The following is a 22330-nucleotide window of genomic DNA, read 5'->3' as shown; positions in this document are numbered from 1 at the left end:
ACAGTTCTCTGAATGGTGAGCTTTGTATAACCCCGCCTACACAACGCTTTCTGCCTATGCAGAGTGTACAAAGAAATTTGCCAATCGTTGTGGATGGGATTATACAGTGCTCAGCATTCAGAATTGCTAGATCTGCGACAGAGAAAACTGGTTTTATCACAAAACCATATGAAGCAGCCCAGTAAGTGACACATCGCAAGTATCAGCTCAAAGTCCGTACAACATGCTGCTCTCAGATTACATAGCAAAAACCTGTTGACAGATTCCCTTCAGTGAAACAGTTTTTCTTTTTGCGCTGTCTTTCTTTTGCTTTTTTCCTTCTAAGACTCGTAACTTTTTATTTTAACTTTTCATCCACTTAACCATATAGGACTTTTTATGTGGGATAAGTTGTAGTTTTGAATGATACTCACTTTACCATTTGATGTAAAAGGGGGAAAAAATCCAATTGAGGCGAAATGTGGCAGAAAACTGCAATGCTGCAATTATTTTTTGGATCTCATTTTTACAGCATTCATTGTGGTAGCAAATACCTCATAACATGGTTCGACGGGTCCCTTTTTTTAATATTTTTTAGTAAATTACAAAAATGAACTTTTCCTTTTTGTTTACATTTTTACGAGTTTAATTATTCTATATATTGAGAGATTGGACTTTTAAGGATGCAACAATAACAAATAAGCTTTTTTTTATCCCCCCTTTAATGCATTGTGGCAAAAGGGGGTCTTCAGTGGGCCCCCAGTTGCCACATGAACCCATCTGCATCTTGGACTTGCCACAAGGGGTGCCCCACCATGCTCGTGCCACTCACAGATTGACAGCAGCAAATAAGTGGTTAAACAGGAGAAATTAGAATTGGTTCCCACTGCTGCTTTTAAAGGCATGTTCTGGTTATGTAACGCTGCCAGCATCGGCCGTGTAAGGACCGCACTCCTCACCCACACCCATTTAATGGTGATGTTCACGACTCGGACAATCCCTTCTCATTTACTATATTGCACCTTGTTAAAATAATAGCAGCCTGTTCTCCTCTCTGGTGCCGACACCGTTCCAGCGATGTTGGTGCTGGATCTCCCGTGACATGGATTTGTCACATGACTCCTGCAGCCAATCAGTGGCCGCTGATGGACCTCTTCACTGTCGCTTCCTTGGACGTAACTGACATCCAGATGAAGTCACCGCTGCTGCTGCTCTCTCTCCTCCTCTGAATGTCAGTAACAGCCAAAGGAAGTGACAGTGAAGAGGTCCATCAGAGGTCACTGATTGTCGGTGCGAGTCTCCCTGCAGCCATTGCTTGAACGTTGCCAGCAGCAGAGGGGGAGAACAGGCTGTGTTGATTTTAACATGGGGAAATATAGTAACTGAGAAGCGATTGTCCGAGTAGCAGAATATTTAGAATTGAGAGTCCTCAGTGGTTGATACCTTTTTAATGGCTAGCTGAAAAGATGGTAACACATTGCAAGCTTTCGAGACTACTCAGGCCTCTTCATCAGGCTAGACTAATACAACATCTGAAGAATCACATATTTATACACAAAACAGCACAGAAAAAATGCAATAGATGAGACAAGTGACGTGAAGCAGAATTGTCATTATGGGAGAGGGATAAATATTGGAACGGTTCATAGATAAGGAGTGTGAAAGTTTTATTTCCCTCTGATTGGGGTCTAGTAATGTGTTGTGTGATGACCCCAGAAGGTCTGAAGAGCAAATTCCTTAATTGATGTAAAAATACATAAATCCATGCGACACAGTCATTCCTGCACGGAGTGTGTCAAAGGTTGTCATAAATTTGTACTCCCAGATACTTCTGTCTTTCTGAGACTTGAAGTTACCTTTTAATACAAGTAATTTAATGTCCATCATGCTATGACCGGGACTACAAGATCCCAGGTACTTTCAGCTGCATCACATCTGATGTGGTGTACCTAATTATTTGCACTAAATGTCCAATTGGGGGTCTGTATGTGGGGGAGGCAGGGCAAAAACTGAGAACAAGGATGAATTCTCATTGTCACACAATAAGAGAAAAAAGAATGGATCTACCTGTGGCATAACATTTTTGTATCCCTGGCCATAGCATGATGGGCATAATTACTTGTATTAAAAGGTAACTTCAAGTCTCAGACAAAAGAGTCTGGGAGTATAAATTTGACATCTTTTGACACACTCAGTGCAGGAATGAATGTGTCACATGGATTTGTCTTTTCACACCAATTAAGGATTTTGCTCTTCAGACCTTCCGGGGTCATCACACAACACAGAACCAGACCCCAATTAGAGGGCAATAAATCTTTCACACTCCTTATCTATGAACTGTTCCAATATTTATGTTTATCCCTCTCCCATAATGACAATTCTGCTTCATGTCACTTGTCTTATCTATTGCGTTATTTCTGTGCTGTCTTGTGTATAAATATGTGACTCTTCAGATTTTGTATTAGTCTAGCCTGATGAAGAGACCTGAGTAGTCTCGAAAGCTTGCAATGTGTTACCATCTTTTCAGTTAGCCATTAAAAGGTATCAACCGCTGAGGACTCTCAATTCTGAATATTCTTCTATCTACTGGCTAACATGGTACAAAGATATACATCTTTCTTGTCCGAGTAGCAGACAACTTCTTAAAGTCATTCATCAGTAAAGGGTTAAACAAGTATGTCTGCCATTGTGAGAGGGTTTGCTGACCTCCCAGGATGGAGACAATCCAGTATGTGACACAAGTTGCTTGAAACGACCTCTCTCGGTGGTATGTGGACCACAAATTATCTATAATAAATCTTATATTACCTATTACTATTTCACAGGTAACACAGGAGAATAAGATCCCACCCTGGACTGAGGTGGTGCTCATCCCCATGACTGGGAAAGCAAGTCTTTACCCTGGGCTTTATGTTTTCACCACCCCCTGCAGGATGGTCCGTCCTGTTAGGAATTTGGCAGTAGGGAAAGAAGAGCTGATCGGCACATTGGAGCAGGTGCGGTATTACACATTGATCTACTAACTCCTCTAAGTGTAGCCGTGATCAAGGGACCATGGGGTGATACCAGGGTGTAAGTCGCAACACGTGGTGAGACCAAGGGCGTAAGTCGCCACGCGTGGTGAGACCAGGGCAATGTGTAGTCATCAAATCAGTGTGCAAAATGTCTCCCAAAAACTAGCGCTGGAGTAATCTGCCTGTAAAGTTTATACTAGGGGGGGGGGGGGGTGTATGGGAGCAACTAACTAAATCAGTTCTCTAAATTAATGCTTTTCTATCCTGGACTGTAAATCTACCAATGGGGCATCTGCAGGCTGTTCAAGGCATGCTGGAAGGTATATTCCCACAGCAGCCAGCGTGCCAGCATTTGCTGATCTCAGCTGTAGGGGAAATGGGGGGGAGGAGAGTCTTTAGAGCACTGAGACTATGGAACTTTCTGCCAGGTGAAGTTGATGGCGAATTCACTGAAAAGATTAAAGGGGTCTGGACGTGTTTCTTGGGGGGGATTAATAATGTAGGTTTTGAGTTCTAGATTTTTGAAGGTCGATCGTTATTGCTGGGAACTACCGATTTGTAACATTTGGGGTGAGAAATTCATTTTTTATTCCTCTAAGATGACAGGTTTTTATTTTTTTGCAGTTCTTTGGATCAGCAGTGCAGAATTTTCGGCTGATCCGGATGGACTTATCTCATTCTTACTGTTACTATGTGCGCACAGCTCAGAATACAATAGTGAAAGCCCCTTGTTCCCAGTCTGCCCGGTTATAACGTGATTTCTTCATTTCCGATGAAATGAGATTAAACCGAGCCGATTCCTTGTTATTAGCCCATTGTTAGCAGAGAGTGCTGGATTTGCTTCTTGTAGTGGAGCACATCTGAAATGTTTAAGTTTGGTCGGTGTACAGCATTCGGGGTTAGACTAAAGCATCTCGGACCGGTAATAAGGAAGGAGGGTATTCATTAAATAGAATTTGGTTATCTGTGCAAGTTTTCTACTTTGTGTTACAGCATTTAAAAAATAAAACATTTTTCCTTGACGTGACTGTTCTGCATTAATCTTGAAGCCTACTGATGTATCTAGATTCCCATCTGTGCCTCTCTTCCAGGTTTTCTTGAACGTGGCAATATATGAGGGTGAAATTGTGCCTGGATTGACCACCCATCAGGAGCTCTTTCCACACAGCTTGATGAGTGTCGTGGCCAACTTCATCCCCTTCTCTGACCACAACCAGAGTCCCAGGAATATGTACCAGTGTCAGATGGGTAGGTACATGCAGGATATTCCCTCTGTGTGCAGAGAGGATACGTATGGCGCGGTTCACTCCACATAATACCTGTACTGTCCTGTTCTTCTTTCCAGGTAAACAGACGATGGGGTTCCCCCTTTTAACCTATCAGGATCGCTCTGATAACAAACTGTATCGCCTGCAGACCCCCCAGAGTCCTCTTGTGCGTCCCACCATGTATGATTATTTTGACATGGATAACTATCCCATTGGGACAAACGCCATTGTAGCGGTGATTTCATACACGGGCTATGATATGGAGGATGCGATGGTAAGTTATTTGTAGGCGCTGTTCACACTTGTGTTCTTGAATCGCATTTCTCTATTTCGTTTCAGGAACAAATAAATTGGATAAGTGCATTGGATGGTCAGGTCATTTATATGAAATTTGCAAAAGGACCCAAAGTACCCCGTTAATTATGGGTATAAAATATAATCTATCTACATAGCATTGGATAGATGTAATCTGCTTGTAGTGTTAATAGATTTGGATGAAGCTTCTTTTTATTACAGCACTGTTCATATGTTTGTACATTTATTGCAACCTATACATGAACCCCTTTTCCTAATATTAAAGTAAATTTTAAACAGCAGCATGATGTAGGTACATAGACCCTGATTCCAGCGATGTATCACTTAGTTCAGGGGTGGGTATTTCATTTTTCTAAAGGGCCAGATGAAATATCGTGACTCTTGTGGAGGGCCAAACCAATAGGCTGTACTTAATTTATCTCTTTGTTATTATATTAGATTTCTTCTTGCCTCTTAATACTCAGCAGCATTTAGCATTTTGCCTCGCTGCCACTGCTAATACATGTTACGATTGTGCTTATTATAAACTGTATTCTTATCAGTAGCTGCTAATCAGAACTGTATGATTTACTGCTTTTCATAAAGTTTAAAAAAAAAACAAAACAATCCAGGCAAAATAACAGGAGCAGTGTGATTTACTAACCGCTTCCACCACAATATGATGCCTCCATGGTCACACACACCAGTGTGATGTCCCCTACAAAGCCCCCCACACACTGTGATGTCCCCTCTCCACCACATAGTGTAATGTCTCACCTCAACAACTGAGCCCTGCGCAATCTACAGCAGTGTATAACCCCATCCTCACCACCGCTTTCTGTGTACATTGTATAGTGACAGCTGCACATTAATGCAGTTCGTGGACTAGGATGCATGTGTCAAGTTGTCCTTTTAATGATAATCTCCTGCTGTTAAAACACTGATTGTATTGAAACAACAAATCATAGCCCAATAAGTGACACGTCCCTTGAATCAGAGTCTCAGCCTCTACTTCATACTGCTGTCAGATTACATAAAAAAAGCTGCTGACAGATTCCCTTTAAAGACAAATGGCACTCATAGTGCAATACTATATGGCAACTACAAAATAGCTACTTGGTGATAGATACCAATGGCTCCTTATCATCCATCACCAATGGTGATCAATGGCTCCTTATCCATCTGATATAAACTACTTGCTTTGCAGATTTTGAACAAATCGTCTTGGGAGAGAGGATTCGCTCATGGAAGCGTTTACAAAACCGATGTCATCGACCTGGCTAAAGAAAGAAAAGATCACGAAGACAATTTTGTGTTTGGAATCAAGCCAGACGATGAACGGGTAAAGGGGAAACTTGATGACGATGGACTGCCACCCGTAGGCGCTGTCCTGCATCTTGGAGATCCATACTATGGTTATCTGAACCAAAACACTGGAGACAACTTTGTGGTGTTTTACAAGTGAGTTGTACAAGCTTTACATCACACGGAAACGTTTCTTGGCATTGGGCTATCTTCACACGTGGCATGTTTGCTGTTTTTTTACGTAGCTTCTTTGGTGCATAAAATACACGACCTTGAAAGGAACCAGTGTTATCAAGAGGTTTCTGAAATCTCGTGCACACGATGGTTTTTTTCTGTGGGTACTTTGAACCTTGGAGTAAGTTCGCAAGGCGGTTTTCGTCTTTCTTTTTTTTTTAAAGTATGTTTTTTGCGATGTTTTTGGCATGCTAGATTTTTCTCGTGTCCTATTCCATAGAATTAGGGTTTGGCACAAAAAACGCAGCAAAACATGATACGTACGTATTTAGTGCATTTTTTCATCACCCATTCAAGTCAATGGGTGAAAAATGCTTAAAGAAGTGACATGCTCTGTCCAAAAACCATTGAAAGCACAAAAGAGGGATTTTTGGTACTTACCGTAAAATCTCTTTCTTGGAGCCTTCATTGGGCGACACAGGTTACCATCATGGGTGTATGCTGCTGTCGCTAAGAGGCTGACACTATGCAAATAAGAAAAAATTAGTTCCTCCTCAGCAGTATACACCTACCAACAGGCACAAGGCAACTCAGTTGGTGCTAAAGCAGTAGTAGGAGCAAATATAAACAACTCTCAACCTATGTACCATCCAAACAACGGCCCATTGGCCAACACGGTACAACATTAAGGGAGGGTGCTGTGTCCCCCAATGAAGGCTCCAAGAAAGAGATTTTATGGTAAGTACCAAAAATCCCTCTTTCTTGCTTCATTGGGGGACACAGGTTACCATGGGACATCCAAAAGCAGTCCCAAGGGTGGGAAAGGAATGCCGAGAGAAGAGAACTTAGGTCGGCCGGTGGGAAACCGACGCCTGCAGTACCTTCCTACCCAAGCCTGCATCAGCAGAGGCGTGGGTAGTCACCTTGTAAAACCTCACGAAGGTGTGAAGGGATGACCAGGTTGCAGCCTTGCAAGACCGAAACCTGGTGACGAACGGCCCAGGAAGCTCCCACAGCCCGGGTAGAGTGAGCTCTCACCCCAGGAGGAGGCTGTTTGTCCTGAACACGGTATGCCTCCAGAACCCCGAGCGAATCCAACGAGCAATGGTGGATTTGGAGGCTGGGGGCCCTTTTCGACGAACTTCAGAGACAACAAACGGAATCGGACTGACAGAAGGAATCCGTCCTAGCAAGGTAGACTCGAATAGCCCTGACCAAGTCCAACTTGTGAAAAAAACAAAAACAGGCAGAGATGCTTACCTGTCTACAAATATTGGAGGATTTTTTCCTCTTTAGGTGGTTTTCAAGTCTAACTTGTGGAGAGATCTCTCCAAGGGATGAACTGTAGAGGAACACAGAAGGGAGGACGATGTCCTCGTTGATGTGAAAGGCAGAAACAACCATTAGCAGGAAAGAAAGAACCGGTCTGAGGACCACCTTATCCTGATGCAAAATCAGGAAAGGAGAACGGCAAGGCAATAGAGGTGATGGCGACCAGGAAGGCCACCTTCCACGAGAGTAGGGAAAAGGAAGTATCCTGAATTGGCTCAAAGGGCGCACTTTGGAGGGTGCTTAGAACAAGATTTAGATCCCATGGATCAACCGGAGAATGGAAAGGAGGTGCTATGTGAGCGACGCCTTGAAGAAAGGTCACCTGGGGAAGGGAAGCCAGATCCCTTTGGAAGAGAATAGCCAGAGCGGACACTTGACCCTTTAAGGTACTGAGGGAAAGGCCCGAATCGAGACCCGTTTGTAGAAAACCAAGAACGGAGGGAAGGGAAAAGGCCATAGGAAACAAACTGTTGTCCTCACACCACCGTAGGAAAGCTTTCCAACATGTGTGATAGATGCATGATGAAGCTGGTTTTCTTGCCTTAATCATGGTCTGTATGACCTTGTGAGAGAAACCTGCGTCCGTCAGGACCACGGCCTCAACGGCCATGCCATTAAATTCAGAGACCGAGAATTCGGGTGGAAGAGGGGCCCTTGTGAGAGAAGATCTGGACGATCTGGAAGCCTTCAGGGGACGTCCAAGAGCATGTTCACTAGCTCCGCATACCAGGCCCTCTGTGGCCAATCCCGAGCTACTCACAAAACGGGGACCCCTTCTGCCTTTATCTTTTTTACGACTCTTGGGATCAAGGGAAGAGCCAGAAACAGATAAGGCATGTGAAACTGGGACCACGAGATCACAAGTGCGTCGCAACCGACGGCCATCGGAACCCGGGACCTGGCTATGTACCGGGGAACCTTGTGGTTTGTTCGAGACGCCGTTAGTTCGACATTCAGAAAGCCCCACTTCTGACAAATTTGGTTGAAGACGGCAGGGTTGAGAGACCACTCACCTGACGCGAGCTCCTGACGGCTCAGGAAATCTGCTTCCCAGTTGTCTACCCATGGAATGTGGACGGCTGATATGGCAGGAACATGGCTTTCCGCCCAACGCAGAATCTTTGCAACCTCTACCATGATCTGCTTGCTGCGAGTCCTGACTTGGTGGTTTATGTAAGCCACGGCCGTGGCATTGTCCGACTGGATGCGGACCGGCTTGCCTGCGAGGAGGGACTGCCAGCGGATGAGGGCATGAAGGATTGCCCTGATCTCCAAAAGATTGATTGGGAGGAGGGCTTCCTGGACATCCCAGTTACCCTGCGCTGTGAGGTGGAGGAAGACCGCTCCCCAACCCAGAAGACTAGCATCGGTGGTGATGACTTGCCACCGAAGGGGAAGAAATGACCTCCCGCGCAGGACCAAAGCGGATAGCGTCCACCAGGTTAGGAACTGCCTCACTTTGAGAGGCAGAAGCATCGGTCGGTCCAGGGAGACCGCTGTCTTGTCCCAGGCGGACAGGAGGGCCAGCTGAAGAGGACGGGTGTGAAACTGGGTGTACGGCACTGCTTCAATGGAGGCAATCATCTTCCCCAGGACACTCATACAGAACCGAAGGGGTAGAGAGGGTGGGAGCTTTAGTGCTTTGATCCCTTGCCGGAGGGATGAGAACTTCTCCTTTGGAAGGAAGACTCGAGCTTGGATGGTGTCGAATTCCATGCCCAGAAACACGAGATGCTGAGTTGGGATCAGGGTTGACTTCTCTTTGTTGATTATCCAGCCGAGGCGGCGCAGCGTGTCCAGAGTGATCTGGAGGCTGTGGTCGCAGTCTCGGCAAGATGGGCCCTTGAACAGGAGATCGTCGAGATAAGGGATTGAGAATCCCCTTGGAACGAAGGGTGGCCATGACCGCCGCCATGATCTTCGTGAAGACTCTTTGAGTGGACTCCAGACCGAGTGGGAGAGCCGTGAACTGGTAATGGTGCTTCTGTATGGCAAACCGAAGGAACCTCTGATGCTGCACACAAATGGGAACGTGCAGATAAGCATCCTGAATGTCCACAGAGCAAAGATATTCCCCCATCTCCATGGAGGCGATCACCGAGCGCAAGGACTCCATTTGGAAGTGGCAAACCCGAAGGTGGCGATTCAACTGCTTGAGGTCCAAGATCGGGCGGAGAGAACCGTCTTTTTTCGAGATTACGAACAGGTTTGAATAGAACCCGGAAAAACGTTTGTGCCAAGGAACGGGTACAATTACTTTTGAGCTTAGAGGGAAGAGACTGCCTGATCTTGTAGCCCGATGTGACGACCTCCCTGACCCAGGTGTCATCGACCGCCGCCAACCAAGTCTCCTTGAAAGGAAGAAGCCTGCCTCCCACCCTGGAAAGATTCCTAGGTGGGGGTGACCCGTCATTTAGAGGAGAATCTATGACTGCGAGATCCGTAGGACTTAGAGGGGCGGCTCTTAGCCCTCCAATGAGGGGTAGGTTTGAAGGAAGGTTTCCTCCTTTCTCCTTGTATGGAAGAACGATCCTGCTGGGAGAAACCGCCTGAGGAAGAGAAAGGGTTGAAAATGCTGGGGGCCTTTTCTATTGAAGGGACGTCTTGGCCTGGATTGGGGCAGAAAGGTGCTTTTACCTCCAGTAGTGTCCGAAATGTTCTGATCCAGCTTGGCCCCAAAAATCCTGAAGCCCTGGACCGGTAGGCCAGTGAGAGATTTTTTAGATGCTGGGTCTGCGTTCCACGCCTTTAACCAAAGGATACGGCGAATAGCAATAATATTGCTGTTTGCTCTTGCTGATCAAGCAGCCGCATCCAGGGAAGCATTCAAAAGGTATTTACCCGCATGGGAAATTTGGTCTGCTAAATCTGCTAGTTCTTCTGTGGTAGCCGCCACAATGCCTCGGCAAAGTATCTTGGCCCAGGCCGATATGGCCTTAGCCACCCACGTGGAGGCAAAATTAGGGCAGAAAAAAGCGCCTGATGCCTCAAAGGCCGATTTGGTTAAAGCCTCAATTTGTCTGTCCATAGCGTCCTTGAGAGACGCCGCATCAGGAATGGACAGAACTGTGTGGGATGCTAAGCGTGGGTCCACCTTAGGGGATTCAGACCATTTGTTGACTAGGTCTGAACAAAATGGGTAAAGGATGTCTAGTCGTTTTCTTCCCAGGAAGCGTTTGACGGGATGTTCCCAGTGTCTAGAGGTAGTAGCCTCAAAATCTTTGAAACGGAGTCGTCCTCAGCAGCCGCATCTTCCTCTTTTATTTTGAGGGTTTGAACAATAGCCGAAATAAGGCTATCTACCATGTCCTGCGTTCCAGAAGCCTGATCTACATCTGAGTCAGATTCTGACTAAGGAGCTACATCCCACCCGTCGTCCGCATCCGAGGAGGGGGAACGTGTAGCCAGGGGCACTCTTGGTGCTGTAGAGGGGCCCGGCGAACTTGAAGAGGAGCTAGACCTTCCTCCTGATCTGTCCCTGTGAAGGTCGTGGTCAGGTGCATGCGAATCGCCATGGGAGGCATTCGGAGCACTGGTGGCAGCAGATTTGGCATACGTTCCAGGACCTGTACCAGGGACTGTGATATTTTAGTCAGGTCTGAGACCGATTGAGACATGGCAATAGTCAAACTTGAGACCTACTGAGACATGGTAACAGCCCACTCCGGAGGGGGTGTGTGCTCTCATTCCGGGCGTTAGAGTTCTGAGGGGCAGACATGTTGGAAGGACTGCAGGACAGGAGGAGGAGGAGCGCCGAGGAGATGGCTGCTCTGGCATGAGGCTCCTGAGTTTTTTACCCCGTTTAATTGTTAATTCTCCCTTTGGAGCACTCACCATTGCGTAGCTACAGGATTCGGCAGAGCTGGGAGTAGTGTGGAGACTGCGATCAGCTGGGACTGGTGTCTTTCTGTCCTCGTGGAGCTCCGTGCCTGGATTCAGCTGGGAGAGATTGAAGCTGCTGGCTGCCTGCCAACTTTCCTACAACTTGTAACCAATTCCAGAATGCAGATGATCCCGGGATAGGAAAGCTGGTGGAGTGTGCGGTGCTGGAGTTGTTCTGGAGATCTTGTGGTCCACGTGGAGCTTTAGGGATACAGGATTCGGCAGAGCTGGGAGTAGTGTGGAGACTGCGACCAGCTGGGACCGGTGTATTTCTGTCCTCGTGGAGCTCCGTGCCTGGTTTCAGCTGAGGGAGAGTGAAGCTGCTAGCTGCCTGCCAACTTTCCTACAACTTGTACCCATTTCCAGAATGCAGATGATCCCGGGATAGGAAAGCTGGTGGAGTGTGCGGTGCTGGAGATGTTCTGGAGATCTTGTGGTCCAGGTGGAGCTGAAGGGGTGAGCTGGGCAGGTTTGGACTGACTGTTGGCATGTCCCCTGATGTCCCTGTCTTGTTGCACCCATGCCCTCCCCCCCAGCAGTGCTGGAAGCACCCTTTATGGAAAGTTGTACATTTAACTTTGCTAAGCTGTGACTGTTCAGTCTTTATAGCTACAAGCTGAGTGTAATCATGGCCACTGCACTCTGTAAACCTACTCTTATGATTTCAAGGGACGATTTATTATTCTGGAATCATCCGCAATTTCTCATGGACTCCCCTTCTTGGAGCATGATTGCTAATTCAACAATTGAGTACATAAAATCCATTACTTCTGTGAAACCTGTGGAGGTGTACTGCAAGAGAGGTAGGAGAGGAGGAGTCCTGGCACGCCTTCGGAGAAGAGGGTTCAGAACAGCTCTTCCTTCACTCCACTTGGCTAATGTCCGTTCCTTATCTAACAAAATGGAGGAACTGAACTTACTTTGTAACATGAGATCTGATATGGCCAATTCAGCTGCTCTTTGTTTTATTGAGACCTGGTTGAATGAGACCATCCCTGATTGTAGTCTGGATCTACCTGGTTTTGTTATCTACAGAGCTGACCGTGATTGTGTAGCTTCAGGTAAACAAAGGGGGGGTGGGGTATGTTTCTACATCAACACTAGCTGGTGCTGTGATGTTAACATACTGGGAAAAGGCTGCTCTCCAGATCTAGAGTACCTTGCACTCAATTGTAGACCATTTTACTCTCCAAGAGAGTTTTCATCTATGGTTCTGGTTGCAGTATATATTCCCCCCCAAGCATCTGTTAAAGCTGCTATTGGTGAATTAGCATGCAAAATATCAGAATGGGAGAAAGGATCTCCAGAAGCATTTGTGATCGTAATGGGGGACTTTAACAAAGGAAAACTCAACCTGGATCTCCCCAAATTTACTCAACATATAAACTGCTTCACGAGAGAGAACAATACGCTTGATCACTGCTATACAGTCATAAAAGGGGCCTACAGGGCAGTGAGGAGAGCAGCAGTGGGCTTTTCAGATCATTGTCTAATTCATTTAATTCCAGCCTACAGGCAAAGGTTGAAAACATCCAAACCTACAGTTTATACAAAGAAGACATGGTCTGAGGAGGCAAAATTGCAACTACAAGCATGCTTTGAATGCACGGACTGGGAGGTATTCCAGGAAACATGCTCGGGTCTGGATAAATGGGTTGATGCAGTGTCCTCATATATCCGTTTTTGTGAAGACACGTTTATTCCATCCAAATCTGTCCACTTTCGGGGAAACAACAAGCCGTGGTTTACAAATAAAGTCAGGTTGATCCGTAAGAGAAAAGAGGAGGCTTATAAAGCAGGCGATATTACTGAATTCAAGAAACTTAGGAACTCGCTATCTAAAGAGATCAAGTTAGCCAAACACGAGTATGCAAAGATTCTGGAGGAAAGGTTCTCATCAAAAGATAATAGATCTGCATGGAGAGGATTAAGAGAGGTCACCAATTATAAAAGCCACCCCACTATAGTGAACCCCAGCAGAAGTCTGGCAGCAGAGTTAAATGAATTCTACTGCAGATTTGAGGCAAGCTCTACACACAGTGGCTATTCATCTCTAAGCTCCTCAGTCTGTTCATATAAAGATCATTCATTGTGCAACACCCAAGTAGTGATCTCCGAGGCAGAGGTGATACGCATCCTAAAGGGACTTAAGGTCAAAAAGGCACCTGGCCCTGATGGTGTATCTCCAATGTGTCTGAAAGTATGTGCTACCCAGCTTGCCCCTATACTGACAAATATATACAATGTGTCACTGAAAGAGTGCGTTGTACCTCAGTGTTGGAAAAATTCCACAATTATCCCTGTCCCCAAGAAAGTGGGATCCTCTGAGTTGAACGACTATAGACCAGTAGCACTCACATCTGTAGCTATGAAAGTCTTCAAAAGAATTATGATGTCCCACCTGATAAAATTCACGCAGAAGCTATGGGACCCGCTTCAGTTTGCCTAAAAGGAGAATCGTTCGGCAAACGACACTGTCAATCTGGCACTGAAGTACATTTTGGATCACACAGATGAACTGCACTCATATGTCCGGATTCTTTTCATGGACTTTAGCTCAGCGTTCAATACCATTGATCCGAATTTACTTCATAAGAAAATGGTAGCTCTTGGAGTCCCTCTTAACTTATGCTTGTGGATTTATAACTTCCTGACAGCCAGGATACAGAGTGTAAAAGTTGGACCATTCACTTCGGACACCTTGGTCACAAACATCGGGGCACCTCAGGGGTGTGTTTTGTCCCCGTTACTGTTTTCTCTCTATACGAATGATTGCATCTCTTCAGCAGACTCAGTAAAAATCTTGAAATTTGCCGATGATATGACACTGATTGGTCTCATCAGGGGAAATGCTGAAGACTTGTATCGGAGTGAGGTGGAAAGAATATGTGACTGGTGTAAAGCCAATAATCTTGTACTCAACACTAAAAAAAACTGCTGAGATGGTTGTGGATTTTAGGAAAGATCAACATGAGATACTTCCAATCTACATCCATGACGAAGTGGTTCTTAGGGTCACAGAGACCAAATTCCTTGGTGTTATCATCTCTCATGATCTTAAATGGGGGAAAAACGTGGATGCTGTTATAAGAAAAGCACAACAGAGGATGTTCTTCCTGCGTCAGCTGAAAAGATATGGTTTGTCTAAGAATCTGCTGATCTTATTCTTTAATGCTGTCATCAGATGTGTGATTTGTTCCTCTCTGATAGTCTGGTATGGGGGAGCCACTGCGCATGACAAACTCCACTTACAAAGGACTTTCAGAACAGCAGAGAGAATTATAGGTTCCCCCCTGCCTAAAATCCAGGATCTTTATGATAAGAGTATTCGATCCCACGCATTGAAAATTTCATCCAATCCCTCTCACCCGGGACACGCCTCATTCCAACTACTCCCTTCAGGACGTCGCTTCAGAGTCCCCAAATGCAGCACCAACCGCCATATGAACAGCTTCTCTCCACTCTCTGTTCAACAATGAAATCGTCATGTGTAGACTATATACTGTATCTGTCTTGTTAGATGTTACTTGTTGTATCTGTTATATATTATGTTGCCTCTTTGCCACAAAGAATTCCTTGTATATATGTAATATGTACTTGGCGATAATAAATTTGATTGATTGATTTGATTGACAGGCAGAAGGAGGACGGCTGGCCTGAAGCCCACTTTCTCTTACAGTGGGCACAATCTTAGTGAATCACCGTAGGATTGTAACCAGAGGCCTCTGTGAGGTTGGGCATAGGTAGAGTCTGTGTGAAAATGCAGCAGGATGCTAAGAGGCGATCCTGCTGAGGGGAGCTAATCAGAAGCAAGGTGGCCAGGGGATGGGAGAGGGCAGAGCCTACCAGATACCCGGCGATTATGCAGCAGCAGAGCGCAGGTAGCTGTGTCCCCCGATGCACACCGCAGAGATGTGTGGACGCTGAATCACTGAAAACGCTGCAGGAGCTTCGGCTGCCAAAATGGAGGCTGTGCTCCTTGTGGCCACGAGACGTGCTGAGGGAAGCAGTGGGCGGGGTTAACGTGCAAAGCAGACAGGATAGAAAAGTACCCCTGTGATTTGTCTGTCGGCCTGGGCGCGCATAAAAGGGGGCATGCCCGGCCGACGAAAGTGAAACTTGTCATGATAGGCTGAGATGCCCTGAGGGGGTGTGTCAGCCTGAAAGTGAACCCAGCGCCGGGACAACACGCAGGCCATGGGCCGTGCCCAGCAGTGGAAAGTGAAAGCGGTGCGGTGATTGGCTGGCCAAGGGGAAGGAGGCGTGACCGGGACGCGCCGAGGATGCGAGCTGGGACTGGCAGATGAGAGCCAGGGGGCGTGGCCCGAACGCAGCACAGCCGAGACAAGAAGAAACCTGAAAAATGGCGGAGACCGCGCAGTGAGAGAGAAAAAAGGCGCAAAATTTGAATTCCAAGTCCCCTGATGAGGGGAGTACAGGGGCCTATTGTAACCGGCAAGCGCTGCTGCTGCTTGGGGGGGGAGCATACTACCTGCTAAGAGTCCAGCTCCTCTTCACATCTGAGGATCGCGTCAGGATCCCTCGGGGGAGAGAGAGAGGGTCCTGGGATGAAGAACCTCCTTCCCGCACCGTCTCCAGATGGTGCAGAAGACTGCGTCAACCCCTTACAGTAAGTGGGGAGGCCACCACCGGTGACCACAGTCTTCCTCTCAGCCCTCTCCTTGGAGAGGGGTGAGGGGAAAGGCGAGGACTGGCCACCAGGAGTCGCCCTGAAACACCCATAAGGGTGAAAGGGGACAAAGTCCTGCCTGTGGGTCTGAGAGTGGGCGGTGTGGGCGACACCACACTGCTCTCTCGGCCGCATAATGTGGAAAAAGGGTGAGAAATCTGCACCCTGTTACCGTACAGCTGTATCTGAAAAGCAAAGGAAAAAAAATTAATAAATTCACACAGAAACCTGTGAAAGAAAAGACTGCGGATCTGGTGTTAGATCCAGGTCCGCCACATACCGTCACTAAGCAAAAACTGAGTTGCCTTGTGCCTGTCGGTGGGTGTATACTGCTGAGGAGGAGCTAATTTTTTCTTATTTGCATAGTATCAGCCTCCTAGCGACAGCAGCATACACCCATGGTAACCTATGTCCCCCAATGAAGCGAGAAAGAAACACTGATGACAAAAAAACAATGTGCGTGCATGAGATTTCTGAAACTTCATAGGCTTTGCTGGTTCTGTAAAACGCAGCTAAAAATTTGCATTAAAAATAGATGCAAAAATGCCTAGTGTGAACTTAGCCTTGGTGTGTTTTTGCTGAGACGCAGAATGTCAATGTCAGCTTTTTTGCAGTGATTTGTTACCTATTGAAAAAGTTGCAAAACAAAAAGCACAAAAAAATGCACTTCGGTATGTGCACATATTCTGTATTACTGCAGAAAAATCCGCTGCAAATACTGCTCTAGAATCGACATGCTGCAGATATACTGTAAATCTGCAAGTCACAAATAAGCTGTGTGTGCCTGAGACTTCAGGATTCTCATTCACTTTGCTGGGACTAGGAAATCTTTCATGTTTTGTGGTAAATCTTAGTTAAAAAAAAAAAAAATCAACAAAACTGCAACATGTGAACGGACCCTTAAGGCTCCTTTACATTTAGCGATGCACCAGCGATCCAACCATGATACGACCCGGTCAGGATCGCTGGTGCATCACAAAATGGTCAGTAGTGAGCTGCCAAACAGGCAGATCTCACAGCGACGCAGCAGCGGTCGTTAATTACCTTTCACACGCAGCGATGCTGACGTCCTCCCGCCCGCATCCACACGTCGCTCGTCGGCGCCAGCAGGAAGCACCCGACGAGAAATGGACCCGACCGATCTCGCGCGATCAGCGACAGACAGCGGGGGAGCCGGTCGGAGGTAAGTATCACACATGGTGATATCGCTAGCAATATCGCTGCTGCGTCACAAAATCGGTAACGTTTTAGCGATATTGCTAGCGATATCGCTATGTGTAAAACCTCCTTTATTGTAGGCCACACATGAACATACCCTTACTGATAAGAGTGAACTGTGTGACTGTTTTCAGAGATTTTTCTTCACTCGAATGTCTTGTTTTTTTCAGGAATAAGGAGAACTGTATTGTTGACAACATCAAGGCCTGCAGCAATGACCTGGGTATTGGAAAGTTCCAATCCGTGTGCATCACTATGAGGATCCCACGTAACCCCACCATAGGTGATAAATTTGCTAGTCGACATGGCCAGAAAGGCATCCTCAGCAGACTGTGGCCAGCAGAGGATATGCCATTCACCGAAAGCGGGATGGTTCCAGACATTTTATTTAACCCGCACGGATTCCCTTCCAGAATGACGATTGGGATGTTGATTGAGAGCATGGCCGGTAAATCGGCAGCACTCCATGGATTATGCCATGATGCCACTCCATTCACATTCTCGGAGGAGAACTCTGCTCTGGAATATTTTGGTGAAATGTTGAAGGCTGCTGGCTATAACTACTATGGCACAGAGAAATTGTACAGCGGCATTAGTGGGCTTGAACTTGAGGCGGACATTTTTATCGGTGTGGTCTACTACCAGCGTCTTCGTCACATGGTTTCTGACAAGTTCCAAGTTAGGACAACCGGCTCTCGTGACAAAGTGACCAACCAGCCTGTGGGCGGCAGAAACGTACAAGGGGGTATTCGTTTTGGAGAGATGGAACGTGATGCCCTGCTGGCACATGGAACCTCCTTCCTTCTTCATGACAGACTTTTTAACTGTTCTGACAGATCAGAGGCCCACGTGTGTGTAGCCTGCGGCAGTCTCCTGTCACCTATCCTGGAGAAGCCTCCTCCATCTTGGTCCTCAATGCGAAACAGGAAACACTATTGCTTGGTCTGTGACCGGACAGATACAATTGATGTCATTTCTGTGCCATATGTATTTCGGTACTTTGTGGCGGAGTTGGCAGCAATGAACATCAATGTTAAACTGTCTGTTCGCTAGCAACCAGATAGGATAGTTTATGCACCTGCCTTATACCATAGCTGGTACCTGTGCTCCTCCAGGGCAGGAAAAGCCTGTGAATAACTTTTACATGGAAACATTCACCATTCACTATAGTGAAGGCATCTCCATTCTCCTATCCAGCCATATATGCCTGGCATGGAACTCTCACGGATTATCTGATTGTCAGAAAGTGACTGAATAATCTGACGCCACCATTCATGACTAGAGCCGAAGTATGGAAAATGAGATCTCTGCAGATTGTATGTACCAGTGGTTTTAGAGCCGACGTGCTTTCTATAGTATGAGCGTTTCTGTAAGTGACACCAGTGTCTGGATAAACATTTAATTTTTATTTTTTTGTATCTTGGCTCCTTTGTCAGTACTTTTCTTTTTTTTGTTTGTTTGTTTTTTATAAACAAGTCGTTCACTTTCTAGTAAAATTTGTAATATGCCTTAGATGATTGTGTTCAGGGTCGGACTAGACTGGTGGGGTATCAGGGAAATCCCTAGTGGGCCCTTGCAGAGAACCAGAGAGCTGTCGGTGGGAAGAAGAAAAAAGTGTTTTGTTTTTTTTTAGGGGCACGGGTCCTTTAAAAGCGCAGGCAGAATATGTGCAGGGGCACGCGCACACAACATTCATGCATTCATTACCTGAACCGCTGTGTTGCACGTCCCGATGAACACAGACGAGTGTGCGCCTGACGTCACTGGTGCACACTTATCTGCTAGGTCGGCGGCAATTTTTATATGAACGCACCAAATCTGTAGGAAGACGCTGCCCAGTGCCGGGACCGCAGGCAGGTAAGAGGAATCCTTTTTTGTCTTTTTTTTTCCTTCTGTGTATGCGGCCAGGTCAAGGGACCAGGATAAATATATGGGGGGAGGGGCATGATGGATATATGAGGGGGGCCAGGATAGATATATGGAGGGGTAAGGAAGGATTTATGGGGGGCCGGGGGCCATATATGTGTATGTCACAGGTGATCATTGTATTACCTGTACACTATATACAGAGCTCCTGTGTATGTCAGTGGTGATCACTGTATTGTCTCTACGCTATATACAGGGATCCTATGTATGTTGTCATTGGTAATCACTGTATTAACTGTACATTGACACTATATACAAAGCTCCTATGTATAATGTCACTGGTGATCGCTGTTTTATCTGTACACTGACACTATATACAGAGATCCTATGTATAATGTCACTGGTTATCACTGTATTACCTGTACACTTACACTATACATTGTATACTATATACACAGCTCTTTGTGTATGTTACTGGTTGTAATAAGTATTGTTAGTATTGTGGTTTGTATTCATGATAAGTATTGTAGTATTCGGTCACTATGTGGTGGTAATTTGTGATCTGGTCACAGTGTGGTGGTATTTGTCCCCAAATGTGGTATTCTTTGGTCACTATGTGGTGGAATATGTAGTCTAGTTATGGTGTGGCAGTATTTCTCCTTGTATGTGGTATTATTTGGTTGCTATGTGCTGGTAATATGGAGTATTAGTCGGTCACTATGTTGTCTGTTCGTGGTGTGAGGTATTTGTTCCTTGTATGTTTCCCTCTGTGTTGTTATTGGTCTTGGTATAGTGGATTGTGTTGTGTATGGCGGTCGTTTGTTCACTCTGATATTAATTAGAAGATTCTTTATTTCCATTAGAGATTAAATACTTGGAACACAGTGGCAGAGATATACTTTCAGGGGTTCTCCTGTGAAAAAAGTAATCCCTTCTCCACAGGGTAAGTGATGACATATTGATTGGATCCAAGCAGTCAGACCTTCACCTATCGGCAGAATGTGGAACTTTTATCCCCATTAGACTGGAGTGGCATATTCGACTTGACCACTGATCCATTCATTCACTCTGTTTCTGCAAGCACTTCACTTGTTTTCTCAGCGGTGACCTCCCCCCTTTGCTGAAGGGGTTGATGCTGTCTTCTGCACTGTAGGGACAGTGCGGGAAATCGGAACTTGTCTCCCAGCGACCCTCCACCCATGGGCCCCTGCGGTATGCCTCCTCAGCATATAAGCCGGGAAGAAAACGGACGCTCCACATAGAGCTGCGCTGGTACCGTAGACTTCTATCAGCGAGCCCCCCCCCCCCTTTTGGTCGCGCTAAATTTTTAAAAAATTCCCGCCCTTTCTTAATAGCAGCCACATAGCTCACCCGGCTCCCGGCCCGACCGGTGTCCGTGCTGTATATATCGCCTGCTGGGCATTGGCAACTCCATTGCAGCATCGTGACCACACAGGCGCGCTGCCTCGGTACCAAGTGCCGTCTTCGGCGTTTTTTTACTTTCATTTTCACAGGGGCTTCCTTTAACCACCCCCCCTGTTCTGCGCTCGCTCCTTTGGCGCCTCTTTTCCTCATACTTGAAGCAAGATGGCTGCATAGTGCACGCCCCCTTCCAGCTCAGCATGTCTCGAGGGCGCCTTCCTTACTGAGTCACCGCCCCGACAGCCTATCACGCAGCTCGGCTGCTAAATCACGCCCACCACAAAGGTCCCTTCTCTTCTACAACTTGGCTCAGCATCTCGTGCGCTGTTCTTGCAGCCCACAGCTTGGGGGACACAACCTGGTCTGCTGCGGATCGCTGGTAATGGGTAGGCTCTGAATTTTCCCTTGCGTCAATAAACAGCACTCATCTGCAATACTTTTACCTCAACACGTCCTGCTATAACGCAGCACAATAACTCACTACACCTGTGCACGTTGTAACAGAAAGTGGACCCCCGGTCAATCATCTCCCTTCTGCTCATCCTGCAGTCCACAGGAGCACACCGATTCCAGGGATGAGAGCACTCTTCCCTCCCCCAGAGTGGGCCATAACAAGGTCTCAGTCAGTCGCTGCAACTTCTGCCGATCGCAGACCTGACTAAGGTATCACAGTCCCTGGTCCAGGTCCTTGAATGTCTTCCAGCTATCTACAGCCAACAGTGCTCCGACCGCCTCTCACGGTGAGTCGCCAGCACCTGACCGCATCCTCCAAAGGGACAGACAGGGTAGGAGTTGAAGGAAGAGGGCTCTGTCTGGCTCTTCTTCCAGCTCACCAGGACCCTCCGCAGCATCCAGGCTGCTCTCTTCGTCCCAATTCCCCTCTCTGAGGAGGACCTTTGGTCAGATATAGATTCACTGTCTAGGTATGACTCTTCCACAGCTGTCTACAGCCTCCAGTGCTCCGACAGTCTCTCACGGCGACCTGACCGCGTCCTCCAAAGGGACAGACCGGGTAGGAGTTGAAGGAATAGGGCTCTGTCTGGCTCTTCCAGCTCACCAGGATCCTCCGCAAAATCTAGGCTGCTCTCTTTGTCCCAAATCCCCTCTCTGAGGAGGACCTTGGGTCAGATATAGATTCACAGTCCGAGTATGACTCAGATACAGTCCTCACGTACATGGTAGATAGCCTTATATCGGCTATTACCCAAACACTCAAGCTAAAGGAGGATGAGATCCTTTCTCCCTCCCGAACCTTTCCAAATCAATGAGTTCGAGGCTAACTTAAGCAAACACTCGGAACATCCAGAAAAGCATTTTTCAGGACAAAATCATCTAGACGTGCTCTTCTCAAAGTGGGCTGAGTCCCCTAAGGTGGTTCCGCCGATTTCTTGCCTGTCTTCCAAGACAGTTCTGTCGCTACCGGACGGTGCGTCACTGAAGGATTTGACAGACAGTCATATCGAATTACTGTCCAAATTTATTTTTCAGGCTATTGGCGCCCTCTCTCTGTCCCAACTTCGCCTCAACTTGGGTGGCGAAAGCCATCTCAGACTGGGCAAAGATAATTGGTAAGGGTATCTTAGCGTCAGCTTCTCAAGATGAGCCAGCTGAATTAGCGGACCAAATTGATCATGCCGCCAAATACCTTCTAGCTGCCTCAGTGGATGCAGCCGGGTGTTCCGCAAGAGCAAACGGTAATATCGTGGCCATACGACGCATCCTTTGGATGAAAACATGGAATACGGACACCATCTCTAAGAAGTCGCTCTCCAACCTGGCCTTTTCGAATTCCTGGCTCTTGAGCGAGGCTGGTCCAGATAATATCTCATGCAACGGGGGGTAAGAGGACCTCTCTTCCTCAGGCCAGGTCCAACGCCTTTTATGTT

At 46.8% G+C, this 22330-nt stretch overlaps 1 protein-coding gene across 1 annotated transcript in view; it reads left to right on the top strand.

Annotated features, from left to right (window-relative positions):
• The window catches only part of POLR1B (RNA polymerase I subunit B), a 46219-nt gene extending 27655 nt beyond the window's left edge, over window positions 1–18564 (top strand). The window contains exons 11-15 of the mRNA XM_073557485.1: window positions 2805–2975; window positions 4085–4241; window positions 4339–4535; window positions 5763–6016; window positions 17327–18564. Coding sequence (XP_073413586.1) covers window positions 2805–2975; window positions 4085–4241; window positions 4339–4535; window positions 5763–6016; window positions 17327–18209 — 1662 coding nt within the window. The 3' untranslated portion in view covers window positions 18210–18564. The remainder of the gene's footprint in view (window positions 1–2804; window positions 2976–4084; window positions 4242–4338; window positions 4536–5762; window positions 6017–17326) is intronic.
• Window positions 18565–22330: the final 3766 nt, after the last annotated feature.

The sequence above is a fragment of the Dendrobates tinctorius genome, unplaced genomic scaffold (genome assembly GCF_039654945.1).
Source record: "Dendrobates tinctorius isolate UK_male_01 unplaced genomic scaffold, ASM3965494v1 ptg000250l, whole genome shotgun sequence".
Classification (NCBI taxonomy): Eukaryota; Metazoa; Chordata; class Amphibia; order Anura; family Dendrobatidae; genus Dendrobates; species Dendrobates tinctorius.
The sequence above is the reverse complement of the archived record's forward strand: the minus strand, read 5'-3'. Positions and strand labels throughout refer to the sequence as shown.